Raw genomic sequence first — 17,358 nt, forward strand, 5'->3', positions numbered from 1 at the left:
TCCAAAGCATTTTTGTACGCTTTCCCACCTTTACTGCTGCTCCAGGCTTTTCTAGGAAAAGTCGGGTTAGAGAAAGCGTCAGTTCTCCGAGTGGCCAGGAGAATGTGGTTTTCGACCCTGTGCCAGCTGTTGCATAACCAGCCCTGGGAGATTCCATTTTGTTGGATCTCCTCAGTCAGGCAGAAGGCTCTCTTTGGCACCCGGAACCAGGCAGGTTCCAGCTATGGCCTGGCTCCTGTAAGGGACCGCAGGCTAGCCCTAGGGCTATCGGACGCGGTTGTGGGTACGATGCAGAGCGCTAGGGCGGACTCCACTAGGTTTTTGTATACCTATAAGTGGGAGTATTTTCAAGCTTGGTGCCTGGCTAGAAACCATGACCCCATCACCTGCCCTAGGCCAGTCATACTGCAGTTCCTGCAAGAACTGCTTGATGCTGGAAGGTCACCTTCCACCTTGAAGGTGGATTCAGCGGCTATCTCTGCTTGCCATGCCCCCGTAGATTCTATGTCTCTGGGTGCACATTTTTGGTTACCCGTTTCCTCAAAGGCGCACGGTGATTACGCCCTCCTAGAAGGACTGTTCTCCCCGAATGGAGCCTTAATATTGTACTAGAGGCTCTCACGAAGGCCCGTTTGAGCGCTTACACTCCATAGAACGGAAGTACCTGTCTATGAAGACAGCCTTCCTGTTAGCTATCACCTCTGCTAAGCGGATCAGTGAGCTGCAGGCGCTGTCTGTGCACAGCTTCTGCATGCGCATGTGGGAGGATGGAAGCGGAGTGTCGCTGCGCACCAACTCCGCTTTCCTCCCCAAGGTGATTACAGCTTTCCACATTAACCAGTCTGTGAACTGGAGTCTTTTCATCCACCTCTGTTTGCTTCAACGGAGGATGAGAGATTGAATTTTCTCTGCCCAGTGCGGACATTGAGATGTTACGTGCTTAGGACAAGAGCGCTGCATCAATCTGACCAGCTCTTTGTCTGTCACGGAACACGGACCCTAGGACAGCCCCTCTCTAAGCAGCGTCTGTCACACTGGACTGTGGACACAGTCTCGACTGCGTATAATGGTGCTGGCTTGCCTCACCTGGTAGGGTAGCCTCACACTTAACTAGAGGGTTGGCTACATCTTGGGCCCTTTTCAAAGGTGCCTCGATGTCTGACATTTGTACTGCTGCTAGCTGGGCTACGCCGCATCCTTTCTCCAGGTTCTACCGTATTAATGTGGTAGACCCTGCCTTGCCTTCTGTAGGCACAAGGGTCCTTGAGTGTGTAAGTTCCCACCACTAACCTCTGGGTTAGGCAGTGCTTGTGCTTCCCTCATAGACTGCCGTTCCTTCTCTCCCGCAACGGCCCTGGTATACAACCCTGGTTCCCTGAAAGAGAAGACGACCACCAACCACGAGGTCGCTTCAGTAGCCCTCACAGCGTCCGGTAGAGGATCACGCGTTTCCTTTTCTTTTAAACTGCAATAGTAGAGGAAAACTTGATAGCCGTACGGCTTTCAGCAGACTGCAATCGCAATGCGATGTAGGCTGTTACACAGAAAAAGAGTGAACACAGCGTAGTAACTGGACAGGGGTGTCTAGCCTGGACTACGTGCAGTCACACGACCGGGGCAGTGCGTAGCCTACCTCGGAGTGGAGCACCGTCTACAGGCAGAGGGCAACGAGGCACCTCGTGCACCGAGCACTCGAGGGCACTGTGCGCCCTGATGTACTAAGCACCTGCCTAGCGGGCACCATGCGTCCTGTGGGATGATGGCGTTGCAGGCCGTACAGGGATGGGACCTCGATATGGGCCTGACTTTGTGCATTAGCACTGAGGCATTGCTCGCACTGCGTTGAACACTGGTAAGCGTTAACGTAGTGTGTCAACTCACTAGCGTTACAGCAAGGTATTAACACTGCGCACTGTGCGCCGAGTACCGTGGGCACGTAGTGCACCGCGTACTCTGCAGCATATGAGCACTAGTGTGTAACCAGTTTACGTATGCATCGTGCACTACGTACACCGTGTGCAACGTGTATGCTGAGCCCCGTGCGCACAGAGTATCCTGTTTTCACAGGTACTGTGCAGCACCGTGAGCTATGCGCTAGGTCGAGCAGTGCTTACGCAATAACTTGTGCGTCCCAAGCGCACTGTGTACTGCATTCGAGATGCTAGGCAGGGAGTCCTGAGACAGGACGTCTGGCTTGTGCGTAGCACTAAGCACTGCTTTCACTGCGTTTGACACACAGGTACTAACACAGTGTAAAATTCGCTAGCGCTACAGCTAAGGTTATTAACACCGCTTACCCTGCACCGGGTACCGTGGCCACAAAGTGCACCGTGTACTACGGAGTGTATGGGCACTAGTACACAACCAACTATGCCTGCATCGTGTAACATGTACACCGCGTGCAGCGCTTGAGCTGAGCTCCGTGCGCACTGGTATTACTGTGAAGCACCACGAAATATGCGCTAGTAGAGCAGTAGTTGCGCAACGTGCACTGCACTGCTTGCCTCGAGCGTTCCAAACGCCTTGCACAGTGGGTACCGTACACTGCGTGAACTGCATACCCTGCGCACTATACATAACTGCACTAGAAAGGTAGAGGTACTAGCATCTGCGCACTACGTGCGCTGTGAATACTGAGCACTGCATATATTGCGTACTGGGGCACTACGTATACCACGTACCGTGTTATGTTATCGTGCCCTACGCTGGGGCGTTAGAAAATATGCAGCCTGCGTTGCACACTTGTGGACCGAGGTAGAATCACGGGCTATGCATGCGCTGTGTTACCGCAGCCCCGGAGAGGCCGCTACCAAACCGCGTACCCTAACCGCGTGGTCAACACACACACACCTTGTCAGCGCGGAGCGTATACCGGGGGGGACAGAGGCCGAAGCCGCGGTGGGTAATGTTTTATTCGGACAAAAATATCACAATTTCTAATGAGAAAGAAGTGAAGGAAAGAGAGAGAGAGTACACCGAATGCACACAAACCGACTCACCGCAGCGGTCAGGTTCGGCCGGCGGCTCCACTCGACAATGGGGATACGGCAGAACCTAGCCCCGAGGAGGAGAGCGCGGCTGGGTCACTCGACAGCGGGGATACGGACAGGCCTGGCCCCGAGGAGGATACTATGTTACTCTCAAGAAGAAAAGACAACTCACTCGCGGATGACTGCACAGTCGCTCACATACTGCCCTTGAGGTAGGTAAGGCCCCTTCCTGGGATGACACACTCGGTCCCGCCCACCGAGGGTATAAAACCGTCACTCACAGGAAGATCTACCTCTTTCTCCTTCTCAAGACGGTAAGGTAAGACCTCTGTGTTTAGCTGAGTGATAAGAAATAGCCCTCGAGTCGATTCGGGTCAGTTGTATTTCCCTAGCATTCGTGCTGAAAGCTGGCTTGCCACTTTCCTGGAATCAACGACTCTTGAAAAAGGACTGAGTCTTTTCTTCTTGAGAGTAACACAATATCCTCCTCGGGGCCAGGGCTGTCCTTATCCCCGCTATCGAGCGACCCCGCCACGCTCTCCTCCTCGGGGCTAGGTACTGCCATATCCCCATTGTCGCGTGGAGCCGCCGGCCGAACCTGACCGCTGCGGTGAGTCGGTTTGTGTGCATTCGGTGTACTCTCTCTTTCCTTCACTTCTTTCTCATTAGAAATTGTGATATTTTTGTCTGAATAAAACATCACCCACCGCGGCTTCGGCCTCTGTCCCCCCCTGGTACACGCTCCGCGCTGACCAGGTGTGTGTGTTGACCACGCGGTTAGGGTACGCACTTTGCGTATTGGCCTCTCCGGTGCTGCGGTACCGCGCGCACGCATAGCCCGTGATTCTATCTCAGTGCGCAAGTGTGCAACGCAGGCTGCGTATTTTCTAACACCCCAGCGTACGGTACGTGGTGTACGTAGTGCCCCAACACGCAGTGCATGCAGTTCTTTGTATTCACAGCGCACGTAGTGCGCAGATGCTAGTACCCCTACCTTTCTAGTGCAGTTACGCATAGTGCGCACGGTACGCAGTTCACGCAGTGTACGGTACCCACTGCGCAAAGCATTTGGAACGCCCGAGGCAAGCTGTGCGGTGCACGTTGCGCAAGTACTGCTCTACGCGCGCATAGCTCGTGGTGCTGCGCGGTAATACCAGTGTGCACAGAGCTCAGCTCAAGCGCTGCACGCGGTGTACATGGTACACGGTGCAGGCTTAGTTGGTTGTGCACTAGTGCACTTTGTGCCCACGGTATCCGGCGCAGGGTAAGCGGTGTTAATGACCTTAGCTGTAGCGCTAGCGAATTTTACACTGTGTTAGTACCTGTGGGTCAAACACAGTGAAAGCAGTGCTTAGTGCTATGTCTCAGGACTCCCTGCCTGGCATTTCGAATGCAGTAAACAGTGTGCTTGGGACGCACAGGTTATTGCGTAAGCACTGCTCGACCTAGCGCATAGCTCACGGTGCTGCACAGTACCTGTGAAGACAGGATACTCGGTGCACACGGGGCTCAACATACACGTTGCACACGGTGTACATAGTGCATGGTGCATACGTAAACTGGTTCTACACTTGTGCCCATACGCTATACAGTACGCACTGCACTACGTGTCCACGGTACATGGCGCACAATGCGCAGTGTTAATACCTTGCTGTAACTCTAGCGAGTGGACACAGTGCTAATTCACAAAGTCAGGCCCACATCAGGGTCCCATCCCTGTACGGCCTGCAATGCCATCATCCCACAGGACGCACGGTGCTCGTTAGGCAGGTGCTTAGTACATCAGGGTGCACAGTGCCCTCGGGTACTGTGCAGCATATGAGCACTAGTGTAGAATCAGTTTACATATACAACGTGCACTATGTACACCGTGTGCAACGTGTATGCTGAGCCCCGTGCGCACAGAGTATCCTGTTTTCACAGGTACTGTGCAGCACCGTGAGCTATGCGCTAGGTCGAGCAGTGCTTACGCAATAACTTGTGCGTCCCAAGCGCACTGTGTACTGCATTCGAGATGCTAGGCAGGGAGTCTTGAGACAGGACGTCTGGCTTGTGCATAGCACTAAGCACTGCTTTCACTGCGTTTGACCCACAGGTACTAACACAGTGTAAAATTCGCTAGCGCTACAGCTAAGGTTATTAACACCGCTTACCCTGCACCGGGTACCGTGGGCATAACGTGCACCGTGTACTACGGAGCGTATGGGCACTAGTCCACAACCAACTATGCCTGTATCGTGTACTATGTATACCGCGTGCAGTGCTTGAGCTGAGCTCCGTGCGCACTGGTATTACCATGCAGCACCACGAGCTAGGCGCTAGTAGAGCAGTACTTGCGCAACATGCACTGCACTTCTTGCCTCGAGCGTTCCAAACGCTTTGCGCAGTGGGTACCGTACACTGCGTGAACTGCGTACCGTGCGCACTGTGCGTAACTGCACTAGAAAGGTAGGGGTACTAGCATCTGTGCACTACGTGCGCTGTGAATACTGAGCACTGCGTACACTGCATACTGGGGCACTACATACACCACGTACCGTGTTATGCTATCGTGCCCTACGCCGGGGCGTTAGAAAATACGCAGCCTGCGTTGCACACTTGTGGACCGAGGTAGAATCACGGGCTATGCATGCGCTGTGTTACCGCAGCCCCGGAGAGGCCGCTACCAAACCGCGTACCCTAACCGCGTGGTCAACACACACACACCTGGTCAGCGCGGAGTGTGTACCGGGGGGGACAGAGGCCGAAGCCGCGGTGGGTGATATTTTATTCAGACAAAAATATCACAATTTCTAATGAGAAAGAAGTGAAGGAGAGAGAGAGAGTACACCGAATGCACACGAACCGACTCACTGCAGCGGTCAGGTTCGGCCGACGGCTCCACTCGACCACGGGGATATGGCTGTACCTAGCCCCGAGGAGGAGTTCGTAGCTTGGTCACTCGACAGCGGGGATATGGACAGCCCTGGCCCCGAGGAGGATACTGTGTTACTCTCAAGAAGAAAAGACAACTCACTCGCCGATGACTGCACAGACAGTCGCTCACATACGACAGACAGGTAAAAAAGAGCGGGCCACCACCAGTCAGGGTGGCTGCTGAAAGACACAAAGATAAAAGAACTCAGTCTTTTTTCAAGAGTCGTTGATTCCAGGAAAGCAGCAAGCCAGCTTTCAGCTCGAATGTTAGGGAAATACAACTGACCCGAGTCGACTCGAGGGCTGTTTCTTATCACTCAGCTAAACACAGAGGTCTTACCTTACCGTCTTGAGAAGGAAAAAGAGGTAGGTCTTCCTGTGAGTGACGGTTTTATTCCCTCATCATCCCAGGAAGGAGCCTTTGGCAGCTCTGGTATAGAGAGCTCAGCATTACCTACCTCAAGGGCAGGATTATCCCATACATAATGTTGGTGGTCGTCTTCCACTTGAAAGGGAACCTTTTGATGCGTATACTGACTCAAAATTAGTATCAAAGTATCGATTGCCAAGAGCAGAGATAATTCATTAATTAATTTGTGTGACTTATTATATCAAGAAATTACCACCAGCATTATGTATGGGATATTCCTGCCCTTGAGGTAGGTAAGGCCCCTTCCTGGGATGACACACTCAGTCCCGCCCACCGAGGGTATAAAACTGTTACTCATAGGAAGATCTCCCTCTTTTTCCTTCTCAAGACGGTAAGGTAAGACCTCTGTGTTTAGCTGAGTGATAAGAAACAGCCCTCGAGTCGAATCGGGTCAGTTGTATTTCCCTAGCATTTGAGCTGAAAGCTGGCTTGCTGCTTTCTTGGAATCAACCACTCTTGAAAAAAGACTGAGTTATTTTATCTTTCTGTCTTTCAGTGGCCTCCCCGACTGGTGGTAGGCCGCTCTTTTTTACCTGTCTGTCGTATGTGAGCGACTGTCTGTGCAGTCATCCGCGAGTGAGTTGTCTTTTCTTCTTGTGAGTAACACAATATCCTCCTCGGGGCCAGGGCTGTCCGTATCCCCGCTGTCGAGCGACCCCGCCACGCTCTCCTCCTCGGGGCTAGGTACTGCCGTATCCCTGTTGTCGAGTGGAGCCGCCGGCCGAACCTGACCGCTGCGGTGAGTCGGTTTGTGTGCATTCGGTGTACTCTCTCTCTCCTTCACTTCTTTCTCTTTAGAAATTGTGATATTTTTGTCTGAATAAAACATCACCTACCGCGGCTTCGGCCTCTGTCCCCCCCTGGTACACGCTCCGCGCTGACCAGGTGTGTGTGTTGACCACGCGGTTAGGGAACGCACTTTGCATAGCGGCCTCTCCGGTGCTGCGGTACCGCGCGCACGCATAGCCCCTGATTCTATCTCGGTGCGCAAGTCTGCAACGCAGGCTGCGTATTTTCTAATGCCCCAGCGTAGGGCACGATAGCATAACGGTATGTTGTGTACGTAGTGCCCTAATACGCAGTGTATGCAGTGCTCGGTACTCACAGTGCACGTAGTGCGCAGATGCTAGTACCTCTACCTTTCTAGTGCAGTTACGGACAGTGCGCACAGTACGCAGTTCACACAGTGTACGGTACCCTCTGTGGAAGGCGTTTGGAACGCTCGAGGCAAGCAGTGCGGTGCACGTTGTGCAAGTACTGCTCTACTATCTCATAGCTTGTGGTGCTGCGCTGTAATACCTGTGCGCACGGAGCTCAGCTCAAGCGCTGCACGCGGTGTATATAGTATACGGTGCAGGCTTAGTTGGTTGTGCACTAGTGCCCATACGCTGCGTAGTACATGGGCACTTTGTGCCCACGGTACCCGGCGCAGGGTAAGCGGTTTTCATAACCTTAGCTCTAGCACTAGCGAATTTTACACTGTGTTAGTACCTGTGGGTCAAACGCAGTGAAAGCAATGCTTAGTGCTACGCACAAGCCAGACGTCCTGTCTCAGGACTCCCTGCCTAGCATCTCGAATGCAGTACACAGTGCGCTTGGGACGCACGGGTTATTGCGTAAGCACTGCTCAACCTAGCACATAGCTCACCTTGCTGCACTGTACCTGTGAAAACAGGATATTCGCTGCGCATGGGGCTCAGCATACACGTTACACACGGTGTACGTAGTGCACGATGCGTACGTAAACTGGTTCTACACTAGTGCTCATATGCTGCACAGTACGCAGTGCACTACGTGCCCATGGTACTCGGTGCATAGTGCGCAGTGTTAATACCTTGCTGTAACCCTAGTGAGTGGACACACTACGTTAACACTTACCAGTGTGCAACGTAGTGCGAGCAGTGCCTCAGTGCTAATGCGCAAAGTCAGGCCCATATCGGGGTCCCATCCCTGTACAAACTGCAAATGCCATCATCCCACAGGACGCATGGTGCTCAATAGGCAGGTGCTTAGTACATCAGGGCGCACAGTGCCCTCGGGTGCTCGGTGCATGAGGTGCCTCGTTGCCCTCTGTCTGTAGACGGTGCTCCACTCCGCTGTAGGCTACGCACTGCCCCGGTCGTGTGACTGCACGTAGTCCAGGCTAGACACCCCTGTCCAGTTGCTACGCTGTGTTTATTCTTTATCTGTGTAACAGCCTACATCGCTTTGCGATTGCAGTCTGCTGAAAGCCGTACGGCTATCGCTGTTTTGTGTTTTCCTCTGCTATTGCAGTTTAAAAGAAAAAGAGACGCGTGATCCTCCACCGGACCCCGGCTCTGCTGTGCCCCGCTGTGGAGTTGACTCTGCTGCACTGCCTCAGCCAACCCCCTTGTTGGGCTTAAAAAATTCAGTTCACCCACGTTGCTGTGGTATCTGCTTCATTACCCTCGATTGTGCGTGTATGTGTGGTTTTATTTCACTGCCTTGCAGTTTTAGAAATAAAAAATGATAGAAGCGCGATTGCTGCGCCCCGCTGTTGAGATGCTTACACTGGCTTGTTTCAGCCTGCCTACTCAGTGCGCTGTTTAAAAGCAGTTACACGCACTGCCGTGGTGACTGCTATCTTGCCCTCACAACGTTGCTGTTGTGTGTGTGTGTGTTTATATGTGTTTTTTCTTTACTGCTTTGCAGTTTTAAAAATAAAATGTAGTATGATATCCACCGGGACCCAGCTCTGCTGCGCCCCGCTGTTGAGTAGCATACGCAGACTTGCTTTAGCCCGCATACTTGGTGGGGTGGAAAAACAAAACAAAATCAGTTACCCGCGTCGCCGTGGTGACTGATATTTTTACCCACACAGCTTGCTGTGGTGTGCGTGCGCATTCGTTTCTTTAATGCCCTGCAGTTAGAAATAAATAATAAGCATGATTCTTCCACGGGAACCCAGCTCTGCTGGCCCCGCTGTTGAGTTGAATCCGCCGGCTTGTTTCAGCCCGCCTACTCGGCGCGCTTGGTTACCCGCCTGGCATGGTGAATGTGTTTCTCCCATAGCTGAATGGCTGGGTATAAGCCTGTATGTTTTCCAATTACTGCCTTTGCAGTTAAAAATAAATAACAGGTTGCAACTCCTTGAGCCTTTGCTCCACCCTGGCATACGCTATGTGCTGCCACGTTTTGTGACTGCATGCGGTCCAGAACCAGGTTATCGAAACTCTGCACCATGGTGCAGCACCGTGCGCTCCCCTGTACTGCTCTCCTCATTGCTTACCGCTGCCACTCGAGTCTGTGAATCCACCCCGGTGTATGCTATGCGCTACTTCGAGTTGTGTTGACTTCACGCTGTTAATGCTAGGCACCTCTCAGTCGGCGCCCTCAGTGTTTAGATGCTCCATCCCTCAGTGCTTAGCACCACAGCATGTGAATTACACCTGCACTCAGTACCCCGATGCTTTGATGCACCAGTACTGTATTCTACCTCACTCAGTGTCCTCGGTGCGTCTGCAGCCGTGGTGCCTGAGTGCTTCAATACACGGCTGAGCTGTACACGGCGCTGTGCCTGGCCAGGCAGCAGGCTCAAGCCCTTGCTGTGGCCCTAGCTCAGCCAATAACTCTGGCCCTGGAGCTAACCCTGCTTGCACCGGTGGTTGCCAAGGATGTTACGCGCTGGCGTCTCCCGTACTCGCCAGGCTGTCCGGCCCGGTGAATGGTTTATCACACTGGTCCAGCGCACAGGAAGTATCTCCGCTTCGCCTTACAGGGGAGTGTCCTGAATTTTCTGTGCTGTTGTTTACTTAGCCCCCCGCACATTTAAAAGTGCATGGATGCCATCCTAGCTCCCTTGCGGCTGCATGTGATCAGGGTGATGAATTAGCTGAACGACTGGTTGATCTGCCCAGTAGCAGGAAGAAGCAGTGGCCCACACAGTGCAAGCTTACCTGTCGGATGACAGAGTAGCTGCCATTTGCAACTGTCTGGCCCTGTTCAACAAGGGTTCACAGTATAATTGGTGTTGTGTTAAAAACTATTGGGTCTGATGGCCTCGGCTTCATCACCCACCCAACTAGGGTTACTCCACAAGCGCCCGATCCAGGTGTGGCTCAGTGCCTTCGGCTGCACCCCAAGCGCGACAGACACCGTCAGCTGAAGGTGTCTCGCCTATGCTGGGAAGCCCTACGCTGGTGGAGGGAAGCCTCTCATCTGAGCGAAGGCTCAAGCATAGGAGTGATACACAACTGTCAATTGGTCATGACAGATGCACACAACTCTGGTTGGGGGGGCAGTCTGGGCAGGTAGAGGAGTTTACGGACCCTGGTCGGATCGCTGGACATCTCTGCACATAATGCGTGGGAAATGAGAGCAGCCCACGAGTGGTCCAAAGCGTTTTTGTACACTTTCCCGCCTATACCGCTGCTCCTGGCTTTTCTAGGAAAAGTCAGGTTAGAGAAAGGGTCAGTTCTCCGAGTGGCCAGGAGAATGTGGTTTTCGACCATGTGCCAGCTGTTGCATAGCCAGCCAGGCAGAAGGCTCTCTTTGGCACCCGGAACCAGGCAGGTTCCAGCTATGGCCTGGCTCCTGTAAGGGACCGCAGGCTAGCCCTAGGGCTATCGGACGCGGTTGTGGGTACGATGCAGAGCGCTAGGGCGGACTCCACTAGGTTTTTGTATACCTATAAGTGGGAGTATTTTCAAGCTTGGTGCCTGGCTAGAAACCATGACCCCATCACCTGCAAGAACTGCTTGATGCTGGAAGGTCACCTTCCACCTTGAAGGTGGATTCAGCGGCTATCTCTGCTTGCCATGCCCCCGTAGATTCTATGTCTCCGGGTGCACGTTTTTGGTTACCCGTTTCCTCAAAGGCGCACGGTGATTACGCCCTCCTAGAAGGATGTTCTCCCCGAATGGAGCCTTAATATTGTACTAGAGGCTCTCACGAAGGCCCGTTTGAGCGCTTACACTCCATAGAACGGAAGTACCTGTCTATGAAGATAGCCTTCCTGTTAGCTATCACCTCTGCTAAGCGGATCAGTGAGCTGCAGGCGCTGTCTGTGCACAGCTTCTGCATGCGCGTGTGGGAGGATGGAAGCGGAGTGTCGCTGCGCACCAACTCCGCTTTCCTCCCCAAGGTGATTACAGCTTTCCACATTAACCAGTCTGTGAACTGGAGTCTTTTCATCCACCTCCGTTTGCTTCAACGTATTAATGTGGTAGACCCTGCCTTGCCTTCTGTAGGCACAAGGGTCCTTGATTGTGTAAGTTCCCACCACTAACCTCTGGGTTAGGCAGTGCTTTTGCGTCCCTGATAGGCTGCCGTTCCTTCTCCCTTGCGACGGCTCTGGTATACAACCCTGGTTCCCTGAAAGAGAAGATTACCACCAACCACGAGGTCGCTTCAGTCGCCCTCATGGGTTCGATGGAAAAAGAGGGAGATCTTCCTCTGAGTGATGGTTTTATACCCTCGGTGGGCGGGACCGAGGGCGTCATCCCAGGAAGGGGCCTTTTGGCAGCTCTGGTATAGAGAGCTCAGCATTACCTACCTCAAGGGCAGGAATATCCCATACATAATGTTGGTGGTCGTCTTCTCTTTCAGGGAACCAGGGTTACAGTAAGTAACCTAACGTTATAGATGGCTTTGGGACACCGCGGGTAAGCTAATAATAATAATAATAATAATAATAATAATAATAATATAATTTGTTTACCTTATAAATATTGCTCTACTTAAGTTAGATGGATAGCAAAAGACGTGGTTACTTACACAGAAACTGTGTTAAAGGTAACAGGAGGTGCTATGCTTTCGTTTCTTCTGCTTGTGTCCAATCCGCCCTCAATACATGCAACAGCTACTTCACCAATAATATTTAGGACCATATTTTGGTTTTCCCACTGCCAGTATGCTTTCCTCCTTTTTACCTATTTTTTGATTTAGTTCTGCACGCTAAATCTATCCATTTCTTTCGTACTTCTGTTGCCGTTCTCTCCAACCTCAAAACATTGATCTGATCCGTGATCATTTGACGCTTTTTTTTTCTTTTCTTCGCTAGTTAGGGTTGCCAAATAGAACCGATCTGTCTTGACCAATACGTTCTATAATTGTATTTATTTCTTCTTTAGAAAAATTGTCTTTGCTTCACACTGGCCATTGTAAGTTATTGCAGCTGTGCTTTAAAGTCGATTGCCGAGTGACTGATTTTTCAGAGCGCAAATCACTGAAAGGGATTGCAAGCGATGGTACTTGCGATGTGCTTTATGAAACGCACGCATTGCACGTCTCTGCGAGCTCGCAAATAGCTCCATAGAAAATCGCAATCGCAATTCTTTATGAAACAGGAGTTTTATACGCAGTATTTTATTTATTTATTTATTTATTTATTTATTTATTTATTTATTTATTAGCAGTCGTTCTTACCCAGGGCAACTTACAGTTGTGTACAAAAAATACATATCAAGAATTACAGTACAATTAAGCGCAAGATACAAAGTACAATGACTTAAGTCCTAATAAGAGCAAAAAAAACACAGTACGATTTGAAATCGGGGCAGTTCAAGAGCAGATATGTGTTGATGTTACATCAGGGTTAGATACAAGTGAAATACAAAATACTACAGATTGGGTTAAGTGCAGGATTAAATACATTAAAATAGGGAGCAGATAAGTGCAAGTTAAAGTGCATTAAAGGCAGAGTGCTATATAGACCAGAAGGGAAGAGTTGAGTTTTACAGGTGTTGTCTGAAGAGGTGTGTCTTGAGGAGGCGCCGGAAGGTGGTCAGGGACTGGGCAGTCCTGACATCCATAGGAAGGTCGTTCCACCACTGCGGGGTGAGGGTGGAGAAGGAGTGGGCTCTGGAGGCAGGGGAGCATAGAGGAGGTACAGCCAGTCTTCTAGTGCAGGCAGAGGGAGAGATGAGGGTCTGGAGGTAGCTGGATGCAGTGTGGTCAAGGCATCGGTAGGCAAGTACAAGAGATGAACTGGATGTGAGCGGTGAATATATATATATATATATATATATATATATATATATATATATATATGTATATATATATATATATATATATATATATATATATATATTCATGTTAGTTGAGCTGCAAGTCTTCGTCGTCCGGATGGCTATTATAAAATAGAGCTGCAGCATTCTCCAGCCAGATTGTCTGAGAAAAGAATCCCAAGTTTGCTGCTGTTTTATGTTTAGTTTCATTCAATTATGTTTAGCTCTGCGAGTGTAATCTACAGCATTGTTGCATGAAATACAGAACAGCATGTTACCGTCGACTCGTTGATCCGATTAGGGATGATTGTTATTGTTTTTGGCATTTTTGAACAGCTCTGGATACTGACTGAAGTAAACTGAAGCCTCATTCAACACTGAACTTGAATACCGGAAGCAGTTTTATCAGACAGGTATGTTTACATAAATTTAAAGCAAATTTGACTGTGTTGTTGTTTATATATGGTACTTGTATGCATGTTTTTTGCCCCTCCCCAAATGTCAAACAAAAAAAGCTCTGACAACATAGAAAATCTACGTTTTTCCGTGTTATCATGAAAAATCAAATTGGTAGTGTGATACGAAAAGTCCGGCCCGAGTCTTTTTTGCATTCATACATATGTAAAGGCCAGCCGTGGTCCCAGATTGCTTTTCTTTTTTGGAGCGTTCACATATGAGAAAAGGCGGCCCAGGGCCACCTTAAATCGCAAGTGTGAACTGGGTAGGTGAGATTGTCTTCCATAACCCTTTGCTACTGGTCAGAAGTCTAATCATTGAATTCAGCCTCTAAATGCTAATGCACATGGCCGTTTGTCAGCTACCGTGTGCTACTGTGCATGGTTGTGTGTCCGCTGCTGCGTGCTACTGTGTTATGGACTGTTTTTAATTGAATGGTTTAATAGTTATTTTTGTGTGTGTGTGAAGCATTTTGGCATCCTTGTGATGAAAGGCACTATACAAATGTGAATTGTGTTGAAACAAGGAAAACATTTTTTTTTTTTCTCTCCACAGGATGGTTTCAAAAAGCAATTTTGCCCCTGTGTGGGTGGAGACTGACTACCCTGACCAGGTGATAGGCGTTGGAGAAGTAACACTTGGGGAGCACTGCAGGAAGAAAATGTCAGATGCAAGCAAAAGAAAAGCTGAAAAAAACACACTTGTGCAAGTTGCATGTGCTTTGCTAAACTCAGGTGGAGGAATTATAGTTGCAATGAGTAAAAATAAAGATTACAATTATACAAAGGATGGAATAGGTCAAGATCTAGAACAAGGATTTGGAGACCTTGTTAAGCCCTCCTTAATACAGGACCACTTTTCCTATTTGCAGCAGGGAATTTGTCTCTTAATCTTTGTGAAAACCTGGTGCGCTGGACTTGCTAATAATGAAAGCACCAAAGCAAGGATCTGCAGTGCAGAATCTCACCTTTACAAAAGGAGTGGAACTTCAGCAATACAGATAGCACCCACTGAGGCTGCAGAACTGCAGAAGAAAAAAAAGGAGACAAAGAAAAATAGAGACAGGCAGGAGGAACCTCCTGCAAAAAGGCCACACCTTTCCAGCTCCAATCAGAATACTGAAATACCAAATCCAGTAAAATTGTTTTGCAGTAAGGAATATGTTAGGCTTGGGGAAACTTTAGGTTTTGGTGAAGATATGCATGTAGAATTGAAAAGTTATGAAGGAAAGTCATTTAGGAACAGGCTTTCAGAGAACCTGCCCAAATATATATCAGCATTTGCAAATACAGATGGAGGCTTTTTACTTATTGGCGTAAACGATCAAACAAAGAAGGTAGTGGGATGTGGCAAAGATGAAAACCCAAATGACATTCAAAATGAAGTGGACAAGGCATTCCAAAAAGTGATCCATGTTCACTCTGCTCACTGTGAAAAACAGGAGAATTGTAAATATACCCTTAAAGTCATAAACGTTTCAGGTGAATCTGATGCTCATTGTGGCTATGTACTAGCTCTAGAGATAGAGAAATTCTGTTGTGTGGTTTTCTCTGAAAATCCGGATTCCTGGAAGATGGATGGAAAAAAGATAAAGAGCTTGGAAGCTAGAGAATGGTTACAAATGATGACCGGTACTGATCCAGGTAAAAAAATATATATATAGTTAAGCATAATTGATTATGGGTTTCATACTAGAAATAATAATCCTCATAGCTGGTCATTTTACAAAGCTGTTACTGCTGTACTGTCACAGACATCATTCAGAGACTGTTTGAGTTAATGATACAATATTTGCACGGTTATATAAACAATGCATGCCTAGTATATTAACAACATTGATCTTAACTGAGAAAATCATAGAATACAGATATGTACCTAATGTGAAGCCATATTCACAAAGTTTAAATTCACTTACTTTTTTTTCACCTTGTTTGATATTCCAGAAACTGTTGTAAAAAAAAGTCATCCATTGTTAAGAAATGTTTTGGGAATATCATGCTGTGTTTTATTCCTAAATACAGTTTTGAAAAAAAGTAATGATTGAAAATGCCCACTTTCTTCACATTTTGTACACCACTGTATTTTATGGTTTTCTCAGTGAAGTATCATAAACTGTGTTTTGCAGTGAAAAGTAACCTTTTGACATTGCTTGGCCATACCAATGATAGACTACAGTACACACAGTATCATTGTTGTGATGTAAATCACTGTTTAGTTCAATGGACTCCTACCTTTTGAAATTGACTATAAAACAATGTTGTAACCATGGGGGGCTTGATGTGTTTATTTTAACACCAAATTAAAAAAAAACACAAATATTTTTCCATACCTCACTATTAGTCTAAATGCTCATGTGCCTAATTTAAATAACATACTCTAATTCTTTCATTAGTGATTGATCAGCTTTGTCAGGGTTTTGAAAAGGAGCTGAGCATGCCTGCTGCACCACCCCAATGTAAACCAGTGTATGGATTGAAAGGAAGTGCCAGATTGGATGCCCTGCAGAATACACTGTTCCCAGGTACTGTCACCCTTCTCTGATGCTTCTCTCTGAATCTAGATTCCACCCCTAGGAGGTATTTCAGAAATAAAATAATGGTTGGTTGTTAGATATAACTGAATATGTTTACCGGTATGTATACTGTAAATATACTTTTTGATAAAATTTCTTCCTTTCCAAAAGTCTGTTAAAAATACATTTAAATGAAGACAATGGCAGAAGAACCAACACTTGCTGTATTGAAAGCTAAGCTCACATTTATTGGACAGCAAATACTAAACAAGGATACACATTTATTTTATTAGCCACCAAAAGTAGCCAATCAATACTTTGCACTGACGAAAGCAACCAAACCTGTACCTGCATCTGCAGTGTAAGCTTATCAGATCGACTGGAGCTCAGACAGCACTTTTCAACAACAGCAAACCAAGACACGGACAGTTCAGTAATATTGCTGAATTCAGTTATTACAAGCAGCTCTGACAAATGAAAAAAGTCATTTGTTTAATAGAGCTGTTTTCTTTTTGTTTGTTTTTTTCCTTCCAATTATGTATGTGATCTTTTTTGGTACTAGTATTTTCTTAAAACCTTTCTCAGCGGAAGGGTACCTGACTAGTCATTACAAGTTCAATGAACGTAACTAGTCGTGGTCAACTATTGCACGGTAGAGCCTTCGATGTGCATCGCTTAAATGATTACTTATACTTATACTAGTACTTATCCGTATTGTATACAGTAGATACATGCAAACAAATATTTTCTCTGCAGTACATCATGGTTAGGGATGTGACTTTGTCACGGCGGTAACGGAACCTGTGAATTTTGACATTTGAATTCACTAGTTTTATTTACAGTGTTTGTTTTCCTTTATTTCTCCTTTTGATTCTAAACTATTATTTTTACACATACAGTACCTCGGGGCGATACCATTGCTGGTAGCAACCCCGAGTGTATCCCAGTTTACCATTTCTGGTACCCTGTGGTAAATATTACATCCTGTGCGCCTGTGTGGTGTCTCAGAGACATTTCTGACTCCCATGTAATCAGTGAATCAGCCTCGCACAGGTACTGTTAAAAAAAAAAAAAAAAAAATCAATG

General features: G+C 48.2%; 1 protein-coding gene across 2 annotated transcripts in view; it reads left to right on the forward strand.

Annotated features, from left to right (window-relative positions):
- LOC117423025 (schlafen family member 11-like) overlaps positions 1 to 17,358 on the forward strand; it is a 46,075-nt gene that overhangs the window by 19,237 nt on the left and 9,480 nt on the right. For both annotated transcript variants that reach the window (XM_058990095.1, XM_034928569.2), the window contains exons 2-4: positions 13,641 to 13,717; positions 14,316 to 15,403; positions 16,153 to 16,281. In XM_058990095.1, coding sequence (XP_058846078.1) covers positions 14,317 to 15,403; positions 16,153 to 16,281 — 1,216 coding nt within the window. In that variant the 5' untranslated portion in view covers positions 13,641 to 13,717; position 14,316. The remainder of the gene's footprint in view (positions 1 to 13,640; positions 13,718 to 14,315; positions 15,404 to 16,152; positions 16,282 to 17,358) is intronic.

The sequence above is a fragment of the Acipenser ruthenus genome, chromosome 17 (assembly GCF_902713425.1).
Source record: "Acipenser ruthenus chromosome 17, fAciRut3.2 maternal haplotype, whole genome shotgun sequence".
In the NCBI taxonomy this organism is placed as follows: Eukaryota; Metazoa; Chordata; class Actinopteri; order Acipenseriformes; family Acipenseridae; genus Acipenser; species Acipenser ruthenus.